The 19001-nt window shown below is 38.3% G+C and overlaps 1 protein-coding gene across 1 annotated transcript in view; it reads right to left on the reverse strand.

Moving 5' to 3' along the window:
• The window catches only part of LOC150085015 (CDAN1-interacting nuclease 1-like), a 113931-nt gene that overhangs the window by 56613 nt on the left and 38317 nt on the right, over positions 1 to 19001 (reverse strand). The window contains exon 4 of the mRNA XM_090376436.1: positions 9910 to 9970. Coding sequence (XP_090232562.1) covers positions 9910 to 9970 — 61 coding nt within the window. The remainder of the gene's footprint in view (positions 1 to 9909; positions 9971 to 19001) is intronic.

The raw sequence follows: 19001 nt of genomic DNA on the forward strand, positions 1-19001 counted from the left end.
ATCGAAAACCTTTGAGATGTCAAGAGCAACTGCTTGTGTTTCACCGAACTTTTCCATTGAATTTGTTCATAAATGGGTAACATAAGCCAGAATATCACCAGTGGATCGACACTGATGGAATCCATACTGGTGATCATTGACCAGAAGGAAGGTTTCTAGGTAGTTTAAGAGTTGGCGGTTAATTGATTTCTCCATTACTTTAGAAAGAGTAAAAGTAATTGCAATGGGATGATAATTGGATGGGAGGAATTTGTCACCCTTTTTAGGAACTGGCTGGATACGAGCAAATTTCCAAGCAGAAGGAAAAACTCCTTTGGAATAAGAAAGTAAAAAACAGCAGCAAAGAACAGGAATAAGTTCAGGAGCACAGGTTTTGAGAACAAGTGGAGAAATACTATCAGGACCTCGAGCTTTCTTAGTATCAAGATTCGTCAAAATCCTTCTGCCATCCTTTTGATAGAAGACCACAGGAGGGATTGAATGGAGTGTGTTGGGAATGGTGGGAGGTGTTTTACCAAGATCATTAATACACAAGTTGGAAGAAAAATGGGAAGCTAGCAGGTCTGCTTTATCCTTGGCTGAAGTGACAAGAGAACCTTCTGGTTTTGATGGAGGAGAGAGCAGAGATGGGCAAAAATTGCGGCCAATAGCTTTGGCAAGAGACTAGAATGCTCGGCTACCATTAGGGCAAGAAGCAAGTTTTCTACTCTTAGCTTCTTCAAACTCAAGTTTAGACTGATTAATATCTGCTTTACAACTGTTGCGAGCTTTGGTGTAGGCAGAAAATGAAACTGAAGAATTAGAAACAAGCCAATTACGATATGCAACGTTCTTGTCTTGAACAGCCTTAGCACATTTATTGGAAAACCAAGGTTTAGATAAAGGACGAGATTTTAAAGTGGAGTGTGGGATAAAGGATTCCATTCCTGCAAGAATAATTTCACTGACACGATCTGAGCAAACGTTGACATCAGAAGTTTTGAAATAGTAATCCGACCAAGGAAAAGAAGAAAAGAAATCTCGTAGGTCATCCCATTTTGCATTCTTGTAATGCCAAACAACATAAGGTTGGGAATAGCCATGAGATAGAGGCTCTATTGGAGAAGAGACAATCACCAAGTTGTGATCTGAAGTGCCTAAAGGACCTCTCACTTCGACCGTGTACTTAGAAGGGTTGTTTGTGAGAAACAGATCAAGCATGTTGGCTGTATGATTAGGATTGTCCGGTATTCTTGTAGGTAAATGAACAATCTGTGCAAGGTCATTAGTAATTGCAAAAGCCTCAGCATCTCGACCAGCTGGGTCGGCGTGACCAGAAAACGGAAGCCACCTGGGGTTGTGAACATTGAAATCACCAGGGAAAATTACCTCACTGTTAGGAAAGTTGGACTGGAGAAAGTCAAGTTGCAAAGAGAGGAAGTCAAAGAGCTCCAAGTGATTAGTGGAGTTGGGAGAACGGTAGAGACAACAGATGAATTTGACACAATGAGGTAGAGAGATTTTAAGCGAGAGAAGATTCCAAATTGCCAAGTCTCTGACAGGGAATATCAGAACGGACATATGCACAAGTACCACCTTTGAGGCGAAAGGAATCATACAACGAATAATTTGGGCATCTGAGATGAGCAGTAGTTGAATCAACCGATAACTGAGATTCTGTCAAAAAAAGGATTAGAATTAAGACCACGTATATTGTTGAAATCAATTAGGAAGTGTTTGGGAGGTTTAGATCTTTTCGTAGATAAGCTTGCTCTATTAGTTTGACAATTCGTGGTGTATTCAGTAGTAAGAAGAAGTGAGTGGGACATGCTGTATGAAATAATGGAATTTTTAGATATGGCGTACACGTGGTAAGACTATACCTAGATCCTTTACATAACGTGGCCTCGACAATGCCCCCAGCATACACACTACTCGGACTCCCTCCAGTCACTATCTGGCAGAGTAGAGGTAGCAAGATTATACACTAGCTGAACCAGAAGCCTCCTACAGAGTTACCAATAGGTTCGGTCCGGTGTACTAACTAACGGCCAGCCTGCGAACACGTTTTAGAGCTGTACCCTTGAAATGTAAGGAATATTGGATCTCGCCACGATGTTCATCATAACCTCAAAAGTCATCAATCATACTGCATGATGGAAGAGATGGGGAAGGGTTGACCAGAACTTGGCTCTAGAGATTAAACATGGGTTCCACCACTTCAAGCCTCCAATAAGCAAAGTGGTGGTATTGCACTGGTTGATGAGAGTCATCTACCACCTAGTACCGCCTAGTAACGTAGAGGGATGGCCTTCCTCCATGTGGTGTGGGCATCACACCTCGATCCTTGCTTACGTTGGTTCGCACCTGGGTGGTCACCCACCGTGTACTTGTGCATGGAGGTTATACCCAGGATTACTAACAGTCCCACCATCATGAAGGTGCAAGCAGAGGATTTGGCTGTCACGGACTGTCCTGACTTTGCCGAAATTGGGTCCACTTGACTTAAGTGTCACCCGAATATCAGTTCCATCAGCGTTTTAGACTCCCAGGTAGCAAGTGCAGCTTGTCTGGCATATCTGAGAGAATGTCTGTGACAACCTCAAGGCTGGTCGAATGAGTCACGTTATTTACTCCACACCGTGGATGGTTGTGTACGGATTTGGCGTCAACAACATGAGGCTCTTCATCCATCATACATGGTATCAAAAGTGCAGGCCGGTGGAGGTGGTTGTATGGTGTGGGGCACGTTTCACTGGCAGGAACTTGAACCCCTGGTGCATGTGGAATAACGTATCAGTGGTCTCCGCTATTGTCAAGTGCTTGCTGACTGTGTAAACCCCCCTCTATGTTACACTTTTCCCTGAATGGTGATGGTGTCTTCCAAGATTACAATGCGCCAAGCCATCGGGCACTTGTTGTGCAGGAATGGTTTGAGGAACACAGTTCTGACTTCCAGCATATCGATTGGCTTCTGAACTCCCCCGATATCAATCCCATAGAGCACTTGTGGAATGCTATTGAAAGGTATCAGGCATCTGGATATGCTAATCACCTCCATACCTGCATTGCTGGGTGCATTACACACAACTTGGTTGGCCATACCTCCCAAACGCTTCCGACATCTTGTTGAATCACTGCCACGTCGGATAACTGCTGTACCGAGGGGAAAAAGGAGGTCCAAAGTATTAGGTAGGTGGTCATAATTCAAACTCAGTGTATATTTAGTATTACTGCAATATTGCTCTATGTTCAAGGAAGCTAGGCTTTTGCAACATCAGTCAAAAAAAAAAACTGTCACCCTCCACTTGTGTGAGTACTAATTCAGTTGCCTATCAAATATGACCAGACTGTCAGCCTTAACTAAAGGGACAGCTTTCTCAAATAATTAAAAGTTCACTAGCTAAAGAGAACCTCTCAACAAACCCAAACTATCTAGTTTTAATTTATGCTCCTCCCAAAAAACTTTGAACAGGTACCAAGTCATCAAGTTCTATAGCCCACATATTTGAAGTCCCTCCCCCCAAAACAATGTCTTTCTAGCAATCTCACAGGCACACTGTCTGTGGTTGAGCCCTTTCAAGAAGTTCAATGTATTTTTCTAATGTGGCCTCCCAATGTAGACAGTCTAAGTGCAAACTCACAATTGCCTTATACAGCAGAATTATCACTTGCCTGTCTCTACAAGCAAGTTTGATAAATCATTGACAAGAATTAGCCCTTCTTTGCTGACAGTCTTCATTGCATGGAGAACATGTCTTCCTGGTTCGTATCTCCCTCCACAGTCCCTTTCTTTCTGTACTGTTTTCAATTCAATTCTTGCAAGAAAAACTCTTGCACACAGAATACCTCTGGAAGTGATTTATCACCCTATGCTGGAGAGCGAAGCAATGCACACTTACTTCATTCCAACAATGGCACAACCACTACTAGGTATCTTCAAACCATTGTTTATCCAGTTATTTTATATACTGCTGCATCTGTGTCGCCCTCACTTAAAAAATCGGTGTTCATGTGTGAATACTGGACCCTGAAATGGGCCATAAATAAGCATCGCCGACCCCCCTCAATTGAGAACAACTGACATGGCTGACAGCTAAATGTACTAAGGCTCCCAAAGTTAATTGACAGCAGGCATTTTAATGACTACAGTAAAAATGCACACAGGCGTGATAAACACTCCAAACATCTGGGATTTCTGTCAGCAGCACAATCCTTTGCCATCCTTGAGGTTGGACCCCACACTAATCCTCAAATACAAACGTCTGAAACTGTGAAATTGTTTCCTGCCTGCCCAGCCACTCCTCAAAATTCAGGCACTGCTCTGTCTTGGAATTAACCTGCAGAAAATGACCAATGACTAAAAATACCATCACATTCTCCTCAAGTGGATTGCACCTCTTGAACTGGAATAAATCCTTCCAAACTATGTTACGATGTTCATTTCTGCTTCTCTTTATATTTTCCTTTTTATTATAATTTCATTTTTACATGTTTTAATTTTGTAACTTATAATTTCCCATGTAACTATTCATTTTCCCATTCATATATTGAAGTTCTATTTATTCACATATATCATTCCTTAATGTAAAACTTTTCCTTAATGTAAAACTACTGACCATGTTGCTGTGATGAGAATTATTATTTCTAGTACTGTACTTGTACCATACTTAGCAGCAATAAAGAAGTTTTATTTAAATAAGCTATTTTGGGATTGTCTTTTCCAAGTACATTTTTTCACTTGGAATGCACCATGCATTTTGCAACATTAAAAAACACTCATCATCCTTGAAGTCTATCTAAGTTATCCCAAGGGAGTACTGACTAGTACTGGGCATTAACCAATCGCCTCATCTCACATCATTTGCAAATTTTAGCAGTACACCTAGTGTCCTTTTGTAAATGTCATTTAAGCAACTCAGAAAGAGAAGCAGGTCAGGTGCTTGAACTGCTTCTAGGGTTAGAAGTGGATTTCACCCCGAGGAAATTCACTTCTAATCCTAGCCCATTCTGAAGAGTTATCATTAATTATAACTTTCTGTCCCCTTTTCTGTAGGCATCTCATAATTCATCTAAGGATTCTGCCTATGATCCTAGTATGTTTCAGCTTATATAGCTGAAACATTTCAGCTTATATAGCAATCTCTTGTGCTATAGAGGCTTTGCTAAAATCGTAAAATTATTTCCCATATCCAACTGATAAGTGACATTGTTATAATAGTTTACTGGATTAGTTAGGCAAGATGAGAGATTTGAACAAGAGTTTTCCATTTACAAAACTAAGCTGTGTCACCCTTAGAATATCATTTCTATCTAGATGATCCTGTACTACATTCCTAACCCAGGATTTTTTTTGGGGGGGGGGGATATTTTTAAGTTTTTATTAGGTTGGAGACTATTCACATAAGTGCTTTTATATAGTAATTCATTTTTATTTTGATTTGAGTGTCCAATACCACAATGAGATAACTAACTGGTAAAACTGCATTTATTGTAATTCAATCATTTAACATTTGAAATTGGACTGCTTTCTTTTTTGAAGATTCTATTTATGTTTCTCAGTTGTTTCAGTATCTTCTAACTTGTCAATACCTTTTTTGGTACAATAATATTCTCTATATTTTTTTTTTTTTTTTTTTGCTGATCTAAATTCCAGACAATTTCTTTAATTTCAGCTTTACAGGTGCACATTCTACAAAGATTTTCAAAACTGCTTTCCTGATGCTATCTGTTATTAACTAGGTTTACTATTACTCAAAAACATTGACAGAAAGTATCTGAGTAGTTTCAAGACAATCCATATGTACACTAGCACATTCTGTTGAAAAAAAACTCAAAAACATATATGGAGCTAACAATAAGCACACTGGAAAAAAAAAAAAAAAAAACATATCTATACATAAATGTTCATTCCCTCCATGATTTTCCTCACCGCAGAAGTCAGCACGACTGGTCTGCAATTACTAATTTCATTCTTAATACAACCTTTATAGTAGTGATACAAGGACACTTTTGAAATCCAAGAGAACAATCAGCTCTAACCTGTGCAGGAACTTTCTAGAAACTTAGCAATTGGAGGGGTATTGCAAATTACAGTTTGGTCACCCCAATCGCCCGACTTAAACTCAATAGAGCTCTTATGGGTTCATCTAGGCCGTCAAGTATTAGTAATGGCTATATGGTGTAAGGAAGCCTAAGGCTTATGCTACACCAGCCAAAAAAAGAAAAGTAAAATAGTATATAAAATAAATAATTAATAAATAATAAAAGAAAAGGAAATAAACAATCTACATTTCCCTCCACTCATAGGTAACTATCCAGCAGACCTTTGAATTTCCCCAAACTGTTGTTAGCCTCAACCACCCATGTAGATAACTTATACCAATAATTTATAACTCGCTGACTAAAAATTCTGCCCATTTTCACAAAATTTATGAGAAACCTTGTAGATTGCTTGTAATAACATTAGTCAAGATACTATTACAAAATTAATTTCCAGAATGCCATGTCTGCATAAGGTAGTGATAAAATCTCATGGAGGATATTTTGATGAATATATCAATATGGTTGTTAATATTAATCATTTCAATATTTTTTGCTGTAAATTTTTCAATGTTTAATAAAAAATCTTAAAATACTTTGTAATGCATTTTTTTTTAATATTAAACCTTACATTGTCATAGCTAATTTCAAAAAATTTAATGAAAACTTCTATCATATGCCTTGATTCCAAATTTTTAGGTGGGAGTGTATGTAAGGGGTGCAACTAAAAATTGTCCTTTATTCTTTGCATTTACATACAGGTAAAACTCCTCTTCTTAGCCAGTGATTTCTAATACTCACGCTTTGACAGCTTAACTATTTCTGTGGTATTATTGCAAATCAACTTATAACTATTATACAGGGAGTCTCAAAAATATTGGTACAAACGTTTAGGGGAGGTAGGTAACATCTAAAGGAATGTGAATCGCACAGGAACCCATAACCGGAAACGTCACGGGAAAGTAGTAGCAGAGGCACAAGAAGCAGAAATGACACAAGACATAATTAGTGGGAAACATTTATTTGACATAATATTAACAATGGAGTATGAGATGCATGCAATTCATGATGTTACAATAGATGCTCGAAGGTTCCACCATGAGACACGATGCATGCGTGACACCGACGCAGCATGGACTGGAGAAATGGTCAAACATACCTGGAGTTTCTTTGACAGTAGCAGCAGCGCAGACGAGTCTCGCCACGAGATCCATTTCCATCTCCACAGGCGATTCATACATGATAGATTGAAATCAAGGTGAGCATGGGGGCCAGGCAACGGGTCCACCATGGCCAATCCATCGACGCCCAAAATGCCTGTTCAAATGGTCACAAACACACCTTCCATAATGGGCAGGCGCCCCCGTCATGTTGAAACCAAATGTTGCGTCTCACATATGCTGGAACATCGTCAAGTAACCCTGGTAGAACTTGTTCAAGAAAGATCTGATATTTAGCGGAGTTCATGCGGGATGGTAACAGGTATGGGCCGACTAAGCAGTCATCGGCCATACCTGCCCACATATTTATTGCGAAGCGATGTTATGTCGCATGGGGGCACTCACCATGTGGGTTATCGTGAGCCCACACATGAGCATTGTGCTGACTGAATAAGCCTTCCTGAGTGAAATAAGCCTCATCCGTGAACAAAACATAGGCTTGAAAATTCAAGTCTTGAACACTTTCTTGGAGAAACCACTGCGCAAAAGCCACACGTGCAGGATGATCTTGGGGGAACAGTAACTGAACCCTTTGGAGATGAAAGGGGTGTAAGGAATCGTCATGCCAGACACGCTGTACACTGCAACGAGACACTCCTAAGGCAGAGGCAATGGTACGTGTGCTGGTAGTAGGATTATTCTGGACAGCATTCAACACACTTTCTTCCATGGCGGGAGTTCGTGTCGAACGTGGTTTGCCCACACTACTCCTGTTACCTCTAAACGACCCATAATCGCACAAATTTTGATGCCCACGCGCAAAAAAACGGTGGTCTGGTACATGTCTGTCTGGGAAGCGTTCTCCATAAATTCGTTGAGCAACCCATCCATTGCCCTCTGCTAATCCATACACTAGGTGCATGTCTGCCAGCTCACAGTTTGTATATCGATGCATGCTCTTCGTGTGGCGACTACCGCTCTATCTACCGAACTTACGGTGACGTTTCCGGTTATGGGTTCCTATGCAATTCACATTCCTTTAGATGTTATCTACCTCCACTAAACGTTTGTACCAATATTTTTGAGACACCCTGTTTAATTCAGACCTTTTTCATTGTTTTATAACTATCCCATACCTTTTTTTTTTTTTGCTATATTAAAGTAGATTCTTTGTCATTCATCTACCTGTTCTTTATTTATCCACCTCAACATCCTCCTCATGCTATATTTTCTTATTGGTATATAAGCATACATGGCTTCTGTGATAGTGGTTTTAAAGTTATTCCATAATTTCCTCATGCTTATTCTCCTCATATTGTCTTTCCATTTGAAAGAAGTAACATCTTAGATTGTCACAGCTCCTTTTCTCTGCAACTGAAACCTCCTGCCCTTACAACAGATTACCTTTAACAACAGGGACTACTGAAACAAACTAGAAAACATATACATAAAAAGTTACTGCAGTAAGCTTGTCCATGAAAAATGTACATATACATAAATGCTTATAAAATTTGCCTTAGTACTCCACAATCACACTGCTGCTAAGGGTTCCTGTACTATCACTCCTCTGATATTACTGTTGTTATTTAGGAGTTTAATAGTGCAAAAGCTGCTGGGGTTATATTGCTCACTCATATCATTTAAGTACTGGTGCCTGTTATAGTCAAGTAAATTCATGGCAGTATCTGCACAATGACTGCCTCTGATACTATCTGGATCATGGATGATGGTCAGGCCAGAGTATCCTTACCCCTGGTAATTTCAATTATATGCTAATATAGATAATGATTGTGTAGTTCTCAAACTTTATTGACATAAGGATCCACCTCTTTTAGCTTGAAAATGTTTTCATGGACTCTCATGCTTAACAGCATTCTTTCTATGCTCTAACATTTTTCGATTTTTAAATATTGATAACAAATTTTTGACATTATTTGTGGACCCCCTGAAGTATTTCTATAGATCCCCAAGGGATATTACGGGCCACAGGTTGAGAAAATCTTGTTCATTTTAAAATTTTGTCTGCAATGGTGAGTTGCATTCCGATTTGTTTGAATGCAATCAATAAAAGGCAAATCTCCAATAAAAGGCTCTCACACTTGCTTGCACCCACCATCTGTAAACGGAAACTCTTATCTTACTCTTTACAATACTCTACTCTCATTTCTCCCTTGTTTTCTAGTATCTCAATGCCATGCAGATCCAATACAGGCATGTCAAGTTACAAGCCTTGGAATGCCTTTTCTGTGCACAAGGTGCTTTTGGCAGATATGACCCTTTCTACCCTGTTTATCCTTTTTAAATATATTGTACATGCTACAGAAAAACTCATCTCCTATTTCTAGGTGACTCCAGGTTTCAGTAACCCTGTTAGTTGTCCTAATCGAGAATTCAATTTTCAAGTTTAAGCATATAAAAATATATGAAAAATATAATTTTATTTTATTATGCTAGATGTTTTCACAAAGAAGAGCAGGGACTTGGAAGAACCTTTTAAGTTTATCTGCACAGGAGTATACATTTGAATGGTTTTGTAGAAATGGCCAATATGTGTAGTGAACAGTAAGGAAAAGTGAGAGTACGTCCTTGTAGCAATCCACTGAAAAATAAACAGTGAATAGAAAATAAAAAAAGATAATTAAATAAGTTACAATGAAAACTTTTTTTTTCATTTATTTCACATCAAATCTGATTATCTGTTTTATTTGTATAAAAAATTTATACCAACCTGATCTGCTAGCCTAATAAGATATCCGGCACTTTCTCCATTAGCAACTGCCTTTAGATAGCTGAAATATTATAAAGTGAAATCATAGAACCTTAATTCAACCTTTTGACGATTGTTGGTCTTTACGAAGAATGATATTCATCTTGATATAATTAAACACAATGCATTGGGTCTTTTGCTAGACCCTTGATCGTACATATCACAAAAATTTTTCATTATAAATCAATGATAACCTATAAATTATATATAGACATGAAGTCTTATCCCCACTGATTAAGAATGGGATAAGAATATTAGCAAATTAAGTCAAACTATAATCTCAAATGCACTGCATTTGAGATTATAGTTTGTGGTGACTCAAATGCACTGCATTTGAGTCACCACACAATAACAAAAATAAAACCTTTTTAAATTTGTCTAACGATTATTAATATTTAATAATTATCTGCTATCACTAAATACTTGATTATCACTAAACAAATGTATCTTTATTACCTAAATTTATTAATGAAAACTACTTCATTAGTTTGCCTTTTAACCATGTCATTTTCACTGTTTAAAAACTCAAGATAAATTTTATTAATTATATCCCTATTTCTCAGACCAGTCATTTCTGGTGTGAGATCTTGCAGTCAGTTTTTTTAACCATCCATAATATGATGTGGCATGGATGTCACAAGATCACTAAACACATCAAGAGATATGGCCTATTTCAATGCCTACAGAACATCATACATTTGCACCACAGTGGCCAATGGAAGATCCATATACTATACAGGGTGTTTCAAAAGTGATGGTCAATAATTTAAAGGTGAACTGTACAGACTACAATATGCAAAAAAAGCCTAGTAAACATGGGTCCTTAAGTGAATCGTTTTCGAGATATTGCACATTTCAAGTTGGGATCCACCACCGACAAGGTGAACTGTACAGAGTTGGGATCCACCACTGATTTGTTTGTTTAGGTTAGGTTATGCTCATTCTCTCTGTTTCCTCTCTCTCTCTCTCAATGCTCTGAGACATAGCAGGCATACTAGTCAAAGGATAGTCAACATGGAAAGAAGTATGCAGACATGCACTTCATGTATGGTAAAGCCAAAGGCAGTGCACTTGAGGCTGCACGTTTATACCAAGAAGAATTTCCCCGCCGAATGCCCAACAGGCGCACATTCATCGGGGTACATCAACGCCTTAGGGAACATGGGCGCTTCACACATGGAGTACGAGCAGGTAGGCCCAGCAGCATAACACCTGATGTTGAGGAAAGGGTGTTAGAAAGAACATCCTGTAACATCTATAAAATCCTGTAGTGTTGAAACCAAAAATTAAAAATTCATTATCTTATGTTTAATAAAACCACCCTTAGCAAAGGATTCACAGCTTTTTGCTAAACTAGTGCTCCCACAGTCAGTGGCGGATCTTAACAGAAAATGTGCATTATCTCGAAAACGGTTCATTTGCGGCCCGATGTTCACTGGTACTTTTTTGCTTATTTTAGTTTGTACTTTTCACCTTTAAATTATTGACCATCATTTTTGAAACACCCTGTATAATATGTTCCAATCTCATCCTAGAGCACACGCTTCTTGATTAGACTGGGGTTCGAGCCCTTCACCACCGAATACGGAGGAAGCGGAAAGGTCAGGGAATGACCACTGCATATCTCGGAGCAATATGGCCTTAGTTGCTAATGCTCCTAAAAACCAAAATAACAACAACAACATCCTAGAGATGCTTAATGGAGCTGAGACATAGGTAATGGCAAGCCAAGGGAGGAGGGCGAGTTTAAAGATTACAAGCAATTGGGAAACAAAAACATTTGATGGATGTATCTGATCCACTAAAAGTTCATATGGTCTATAGCTCCCAGACATTGCACTTATAACAGAGGATCCATAAACACTCCAAACGAAACATTTCTTAGAATATAATATCATCACTACTACCAGCCTGCACTTTGTGAACTATGCATGTCAGGTACACTGCCTCATGTTGTTTTCACCACAAGCAACTTTTGCCACCAGTAAAGCACAAAAGGAAACAACTCATCACATTTTCCCTGTCCAATGATCACATTTTTGGCACTATGCAAGTCTCAGTTATCAATATGCCAGTGGTGTTATTTGAATGTCTGCTGTTAACTCCAATCAGTAAAAATATGTCAGAACTGCCTTGCAGAAAATATGGACTAGACTATATAGATTGTATTTCAAGGTGTGTGTGTGTGTGTGTGTGTGTGTGTGTGTGTGTGTGTGTGTGTGTGTGTGTGTGTGTGTGTGTGTGTACTGAACATTCTGCCCATCTCTCACTCCATAAGTTTAATTTTCATTTTTCACTATATGCTGGCGATGGTGATGGCTGGTTGTTGTCCTCAGTACGTTTTCTTTTCTGTGCATAGCAAAAGCACTATTCAGAGTGAGCCAAGTAATCCTTATTCCATATTATAAATCATAAATATCACTACCTCTTATACAAAGGACACAGACTAGAGATATAATGTAGATACAATCCTCAAACCAATAAATAAAATTGGTAACCAGCTTTAAAAAGAAATGGAACAGTCAGAAGGGGAAATGAGGTTTCTGTAATAGTTTTATTGTAGCAAACAAATCTGCACAAGAGTTAACAATGGGCTGTGCATTTTTTTTTTTTTTTGGAAGTGAACAGATTCAATCTCTCAGTGTGCATGCCAATATCTATACACATCAGCTGAAGACCACAGCCAGCCCAGACACTAAATATCTCAGAGGCATGCAGTCTACCTCCAGAAAAAGCAAGTTCAAGATCACCCATCATGCCTATGAAACCAGGACAAGTAATCTGTGAAATTATTTTTAAGATTTTAACTATTGAAAATGACAAAGTTAAAAATATATACAATTTGAATTTTCTTTATACATGGTATCAACAAATTATTACATCTGTATATGCACAAATTATCTTGGAACTCTAGAGAGCCCTGCAGCAATCTATCAACTGTATCTGCAACTAATAGTGACTATTTTTACATTTGTAGTAGGTTTGAAAATGGCATAGGAGGATGTACTTTTTCAACAAGATTTAAAATGATATGGGCATACATAAGCTGAAACTGAAGAAATTCTCTGGAATTTAGACCCAGAAATTGATGAAACTGAATCAAATAATACATATATAAATATCAATGATATTACTGCAAATAAAAAAATAAGTAATGAAAAATTTTATTTTTTAATCTTTCTAATCTTTTGATTTTTACAAACTTTCAAATTCCACAAAAAAATTCATTCAAGGGCATGTGCATATGATGCAGAAACCCACTCACAAAAAGGTTATGGGAAATATTATTTATTAGCATTCAACTACTTTTGCTTTGAGATTATATCAATATACCATATATACATAGGATGTTTCAAAACTGCATAGACAAAATGAAGGAACATATTCTACAGCTAAAAAATAAAAAAGTTCCTATAAATATATGTCTCAAAAGCCTTTATTTTTGCAATATTAAACAATATTCATAAATTAAAAAACATAAAAAGAAACTAAAATAAATTTCTAAAAGGAAAACGATAGGAGGGAGTATATGATGAGAGCCCTGTCGATCAATTCAGCCCTGGAAAGATTGTGCAAGGCTCAAGGGGTAGAATTTTTTTCAGCCTGGTCTGTACTTGTTAACAGGAGAGACTGCTTCTACGGGGATGGGATACACTTAAATAGAAAGGGTGCAAGAATGTTTGCTGATGCTATCGAGGCAGTGTTAGGTGGGTCGGAAAACTGCTAGATAAGGGGGATACAAGGACTAATAGATTAACAGTAGCTACTGGCAGAGGTGAAAGTGATTCTTGCACTGCTTCTATTGGAATGAGCAGCAGCTTGGAAAATAAGATGCAGGATATTTCAGACTGCTGGGAGTCATTGGGGTACAAGTAAACACATGGGTTGTGTTAGGGTAGCTAAGAAAAAGAACAGGTGCATGTATACTTGCGTGTACACCAATGCTAGGAGTTTGGTAAATAAATTTGATGAATTTGAGGTATTGCTCAAAGCATCAAAGGCGGATATTGTTGGGATATCAGAGACGTGGTGTCACAGAGATATAAGTAATGCAGAACTGGAATTTGGGGAGTACAACGTCTACAGAAAGGATAGACAAGATAGGAAGGGAGGAGGGGTTATGCTATTAGTTAAGAACACATAAAATCCAAGGCAGTGAAGCCAGTCGACATCACTGGGCAGTGCAGTGTCGAGTCAGTTTGGTGTGACATAAGCATTGGAAGATCAAAATTGAGAGTAGGAGTGTGCTATAGGCCTAATGACTCTGATGAGTATAATAAGAAACTGTACAGGGAAATAGAGTGGGCCAGTAAATCAGAGAGTCTTATAATGGGGGATTTTAATTTCCCAGATATTGACTGGAATTTGTGGGTTCGTCACTCACACACTAGCAAGGCTTTTGTGGATTTATTGGATGATTGTTTTCTAAATCAGAATGTTCGGGAGGCAACTAGAGAGAGCAATACTCTTGATTTGATTATCAGTAGTGATTCTTCATGCATTAAGAAACTGCAGATACAGGAACCACTAGGTGGCAGTGATCACAGTGTGCTGAAGTGGGATTTACTCAAGGAGGTAACTACCACCAGGGGTAAAGGGAAGTGTTATTGCTTTCATAAAGGTGACTGCGATGGTCTGAGACAGTATTTAAATTCTATAAAGTGGGACCAACTGATGATGTTACCAACAGCAAACTCAAAATGGGAAGCATTCAAAGAACTTATCTTGGAAGCTACTAGGCTTTACATACCAACTAAGAAATATTGTTCAAGGTTCAGGCCTAAATGGATGTCAGATGAACTAATGAGACAAATGGAAGAGAAGAAAAATGCATGGGATACATATAAATTAACGATGATATGACACAGAGGCCTATGATAGATATAAGTTGATCTGTAACCAAGTTACAAAGGAGGTTAGGCAGGCGAAGGCAGATTATGAGAAATCTTTGGCAAGGGATGCAAAAAAAAAAAAAAACAGCAAGGAGTTCTTTACTTAACTTTACATAACAAGGAGTTAACTCTAGAAGGAAGAGGATAAATCAGATTGGTCCACTTGATATCAATGGTTCAACTGTTCATGATCCTGCTCAGGTAGCTAACAAACTAAATCAATATTTTGCATCTACATTCACACATGAGGAGTTATTCAGGAAGGGGAATGCCATAGATGAAGTAAACACTGGCAGTGAGCTAGAGGATCTTATAATAATTGAGAGTAAAGTGGAGGAGAAATTGTTGAAGATAAATACAAGAAAGGCACCTGGGGTGGATAGGATCTCTCCAGTTATATTAAAGGAGGCAGCAAAGGAAGTAAGCAATCCGTTAGCCATAATTATGAGAGCTTCCTTGGACTCAGGGGAGGTACCCACAGACTGGAGATGTGCAAATGTAACCCCAATTCACAAAGGAGGATCAAAGGCTGACACAAGTAATTATAGACCTGTGAGTTTAACTTCTGTTCCAGGAAAATTAATGGAAGCACTGGTTAAAGATGCACTGCAGGATAATCTTGACAAGAATTCAGTTATAGCTCAGATACAGCATGGTTTTGTTAAGGGAAGGTCTTGCCTGACCAATTTGATTGGATACTATGATATAGTCACAAAAGAATTGGATGCAGGGAATAACTTTGATATTATATATTTGGATCTTAGAAAGGCTTTTGATACTGTTGCACATGGAAGACTGCTGCACAAATTGGAGCAGTGTGGCATTGATGGCAAATTGTTGCTATGGATAAAGGGATGATTGTGTGGCTGAAGACAGAGAGTGGTAATTAATGGACACTGCTCATCGTGGACTAATGTTATTAGTGGAGTCCCTCATGGTTCAGTGTTGGGTCCATTGTTGTTTTCTGTATTTATAAATAATATTGATGATGGTATATCAAGCTTAATGTCGAAGTTTGCAGACGATACAAAGGTTGGCAGGGTTGTTAAGGATGCTACTGACGCTATGGTGCTGCAACAGGACCTGGAAAGGTTGAGCGGATGGGCTGAGAGGTGGAAAATGAAGTTTAACATTGACAAATGTAAAGTACTACATAGGGGAAACAGCAACCCCAGAGCAAAGTATCAACTCTGTGGTACTACACTGACAGTGGTAGAGAATGAAAAGGATCTGGGGGTAATAGTGCAGGCAGATATGAAGTTCTCTGAGCAGTGCAGATGGGCTGCAAGAGTAGCTCATGGTGTCTTATCAATGATATACAGGAATTTTTCTAGCAGGGATAGGGAGGTGATTATTCCCTTGTATAAGGCAATGGTCAGGCCGCACCTTGAGTACTGTATACAGATCTGGAGACCTCATTTCAAGAAGGATATAGAGCTGCTGGAACGAGTACAGAGAAGGGCAACAAGGTTAGTGAACGGAACGAAGGGTTGCTCTTACGAAGAAAGGCTTAAGTTTTGCAAATTACAGTGTCTGGAGACTAGGCACCGGCGAGGTGATCTGATAGAGGTGTACAAAGCCTTGAATGGTTTGAGCATGCTCAATGCTGATGGGATATTGCCTCTTGCTCAGAATAACCACCTGAGAGGGCATAAATTCAAATTGCGGAAATTTGCCTTTAGCCAGCGGGTAGTTGGTTGGTGGAACAGACTTCCATCCCTTGTTGTGGAAGTTGATAGCGTAAATAAATTTAAGGCTCGGCTGGACAGGTATTTCGAACGAACGGGAGTGAAGTGGAAGGGTTTTTTTTTTTTTTTTTGGCTGATGCTGCATAAGCTTGCTTTCTTGCATCATATGCCTCTACTAATGCTAATGCTAATAATGCTAACATCTAAAGCAACTGTTCGAAGTTACTTTTGTTATGTTCAATGCAACAAAATCATAATTCACTGGCATTTCTTATCACTCCAGGGCTCTGGTATTATTCTTAACAGTTTCAAAAACTTCCAAAATGCAATTTATCAGTTTGTCTAACCGATAAATGGATGTAATGGTAATATGTACAGAATAAAGCACGGATTTCACGTAACCCCACATAAAGAAATCTAAGAGTGTGAGGTTGGGCAATTGTTGTGGCCACTGTACAGGGCAGTTTTGACCAACCCATCAATTATTGTACTCTATATTTACAAAGTCAGAAACATCATTGGAAAAGAGGGCTGGTTCACCATTGTGCATAAACCACATCCTCTACTGATTTTCAAGGGTATGTCTTCTGAAAGTTACTACAAATTGTTCCAAAAAAAATGTAGATAGACCATTCCTGAAACCACATCCTCTACTGATTTTCAAGGGTATGTCTTCTGAAAGTTACTACAAATTGTTCCAAAAAAAATGTAGATAGACCATTCCTGAAAGCCATACTGATAAATATAAAATAAAATAAAATAAGGACCAATACGATTGTCTTGAGGAACACCCTCCAAAATTAAATGAAAAGGTACATTGACAATTGACAACTGCATGTTGGTCTTTTTCAGCCATGGTATAATGACTTGAGAACTGATAATTTCATTTCTTGTAAAACATGATTCATCTATAACCATAACATGGCTGAGAAACTGAGGATAAGATGCACATCACAATGTGAACCATTGATAAAAGTTTGTGTTTATTCATATCTTGCTGCAACTATGCTTGTACATGTTGTGAAATGGATAGAAATTGCTGTTCATGTAATGTTCTCCATACCTGACAACATTCTGATAGATGTGGTGGGAGAAACTTCAAACAACATGAAGTATTTGCTCTTCAATATTTGCAGTTAGTTGAAATCTTGGCATTTACTCATAATGGTTTCAACGTACCAATTTCACTAAGTTGCTTCTCCACAGCAGCAAATGGTTAACCATCAGTACCCATTAAATTGGAAATTTTTTGGCACATCTGCAAACAACAGCTATGGAATTCTTATGAACCTTACCATAATTTAAAATCATATCAATTAACTCAACAAAAGTAAACAGATTCATAGTGTCTCCAATAATATCACTTTAACAAATGATGTACTATGAACAATAATATCTCACAAATAAAGACTTTTGAGATATGTTTATAAGAACTTTTTTTAGTTGTAAAATATATGCTCCTACATTTGCTCCATGCAATTTTTAAACACTGTATATAATTCATTGTCTCTATTTTATAATGAAAAATACTATATGCATGTAATCAAAGGAAGTTATACTTAATATGTATAATATTACAAACTAATAATGTTTCTGTTTTACTGTGGTGCTTACATTTAATTATACCAAGATGAACTTGTACAAGACGAGACATTTTTTTCAGTTATGATATATTTTTAAATAGTTTAAATATATAGGTCTCGTATTTCATGAAAATAAGGACATAATATTAATTGGTTAGAAGCAATGCATTATGATTCAGTACCATCCAATTAGTGTTTTACATTTTTTTGTAGAGTTTATTTTGTATTCAGCCGGTTACTAACAATTTTAGTATACTGGTGTGCAAAATTTAAGGACCAGTGAGGTTTTCACCTGTAGCTTCTCAAGTGGCCTGGATATGGGAAAAGCATACCAAAGGAACCTCGTGAGGTACAGAAATGATGAAGGAAACAACACCGACACAACAACGGAAACAAAAGTACAGAGGGACTTTATTCAAAAATGGCAACAGAGCACTGGCTGCCATGATACAGATGCATCACTACCAAAGATGGAACAAAGGGAAGAGGTGGTCCTCAGTAGGAGATATGGCCACCTCTAATGTTGATGCAGGCTTTGCACCGCCCATCCATATTTAGAACAATGTTGTTGATAGGTTCTTGTGGTAACATCGTCATTCCTCTGCCAGCGGCATCTTCAGCTGGTGAACATTTTCTGGTGGGTGTGGACGTGCTGCTAGGCGTCTCCCCCAGAGCATCCCATATGTGTTCGATGGGATTTAGATCGATCCATATGAACAATGTCCTCACTTTGCAAAAGCATATCAACAGCTGCAGTGTGATGGGGCGTGGCGTTATCATCCATAAACACAAACTCGGGGCCAATGGCACTTCAGAACAGACGCACATGCGGAAGGATTACCTCAGTACAGTAGCGTGCACTGGTTACAGTACCGCCTTTCAGTACCTGG

This window comes from Mastigoproctus giganteus, chromosome 6 (assembly GCF_048544385.1).
Source record: "Mastigoproctus giganteus isolate SK-2022 chromosome 6, ASM4854438v1, whole genome shotgun sequence".
Classification (NCBI taxonomy): domain Eukaryota; kingdom Metazoa; phylum Arthropoda; class Arachnida; order Uropygi; family Thelyphonidae; genus Mastigoproctus; species Mastigoproctus giganteus.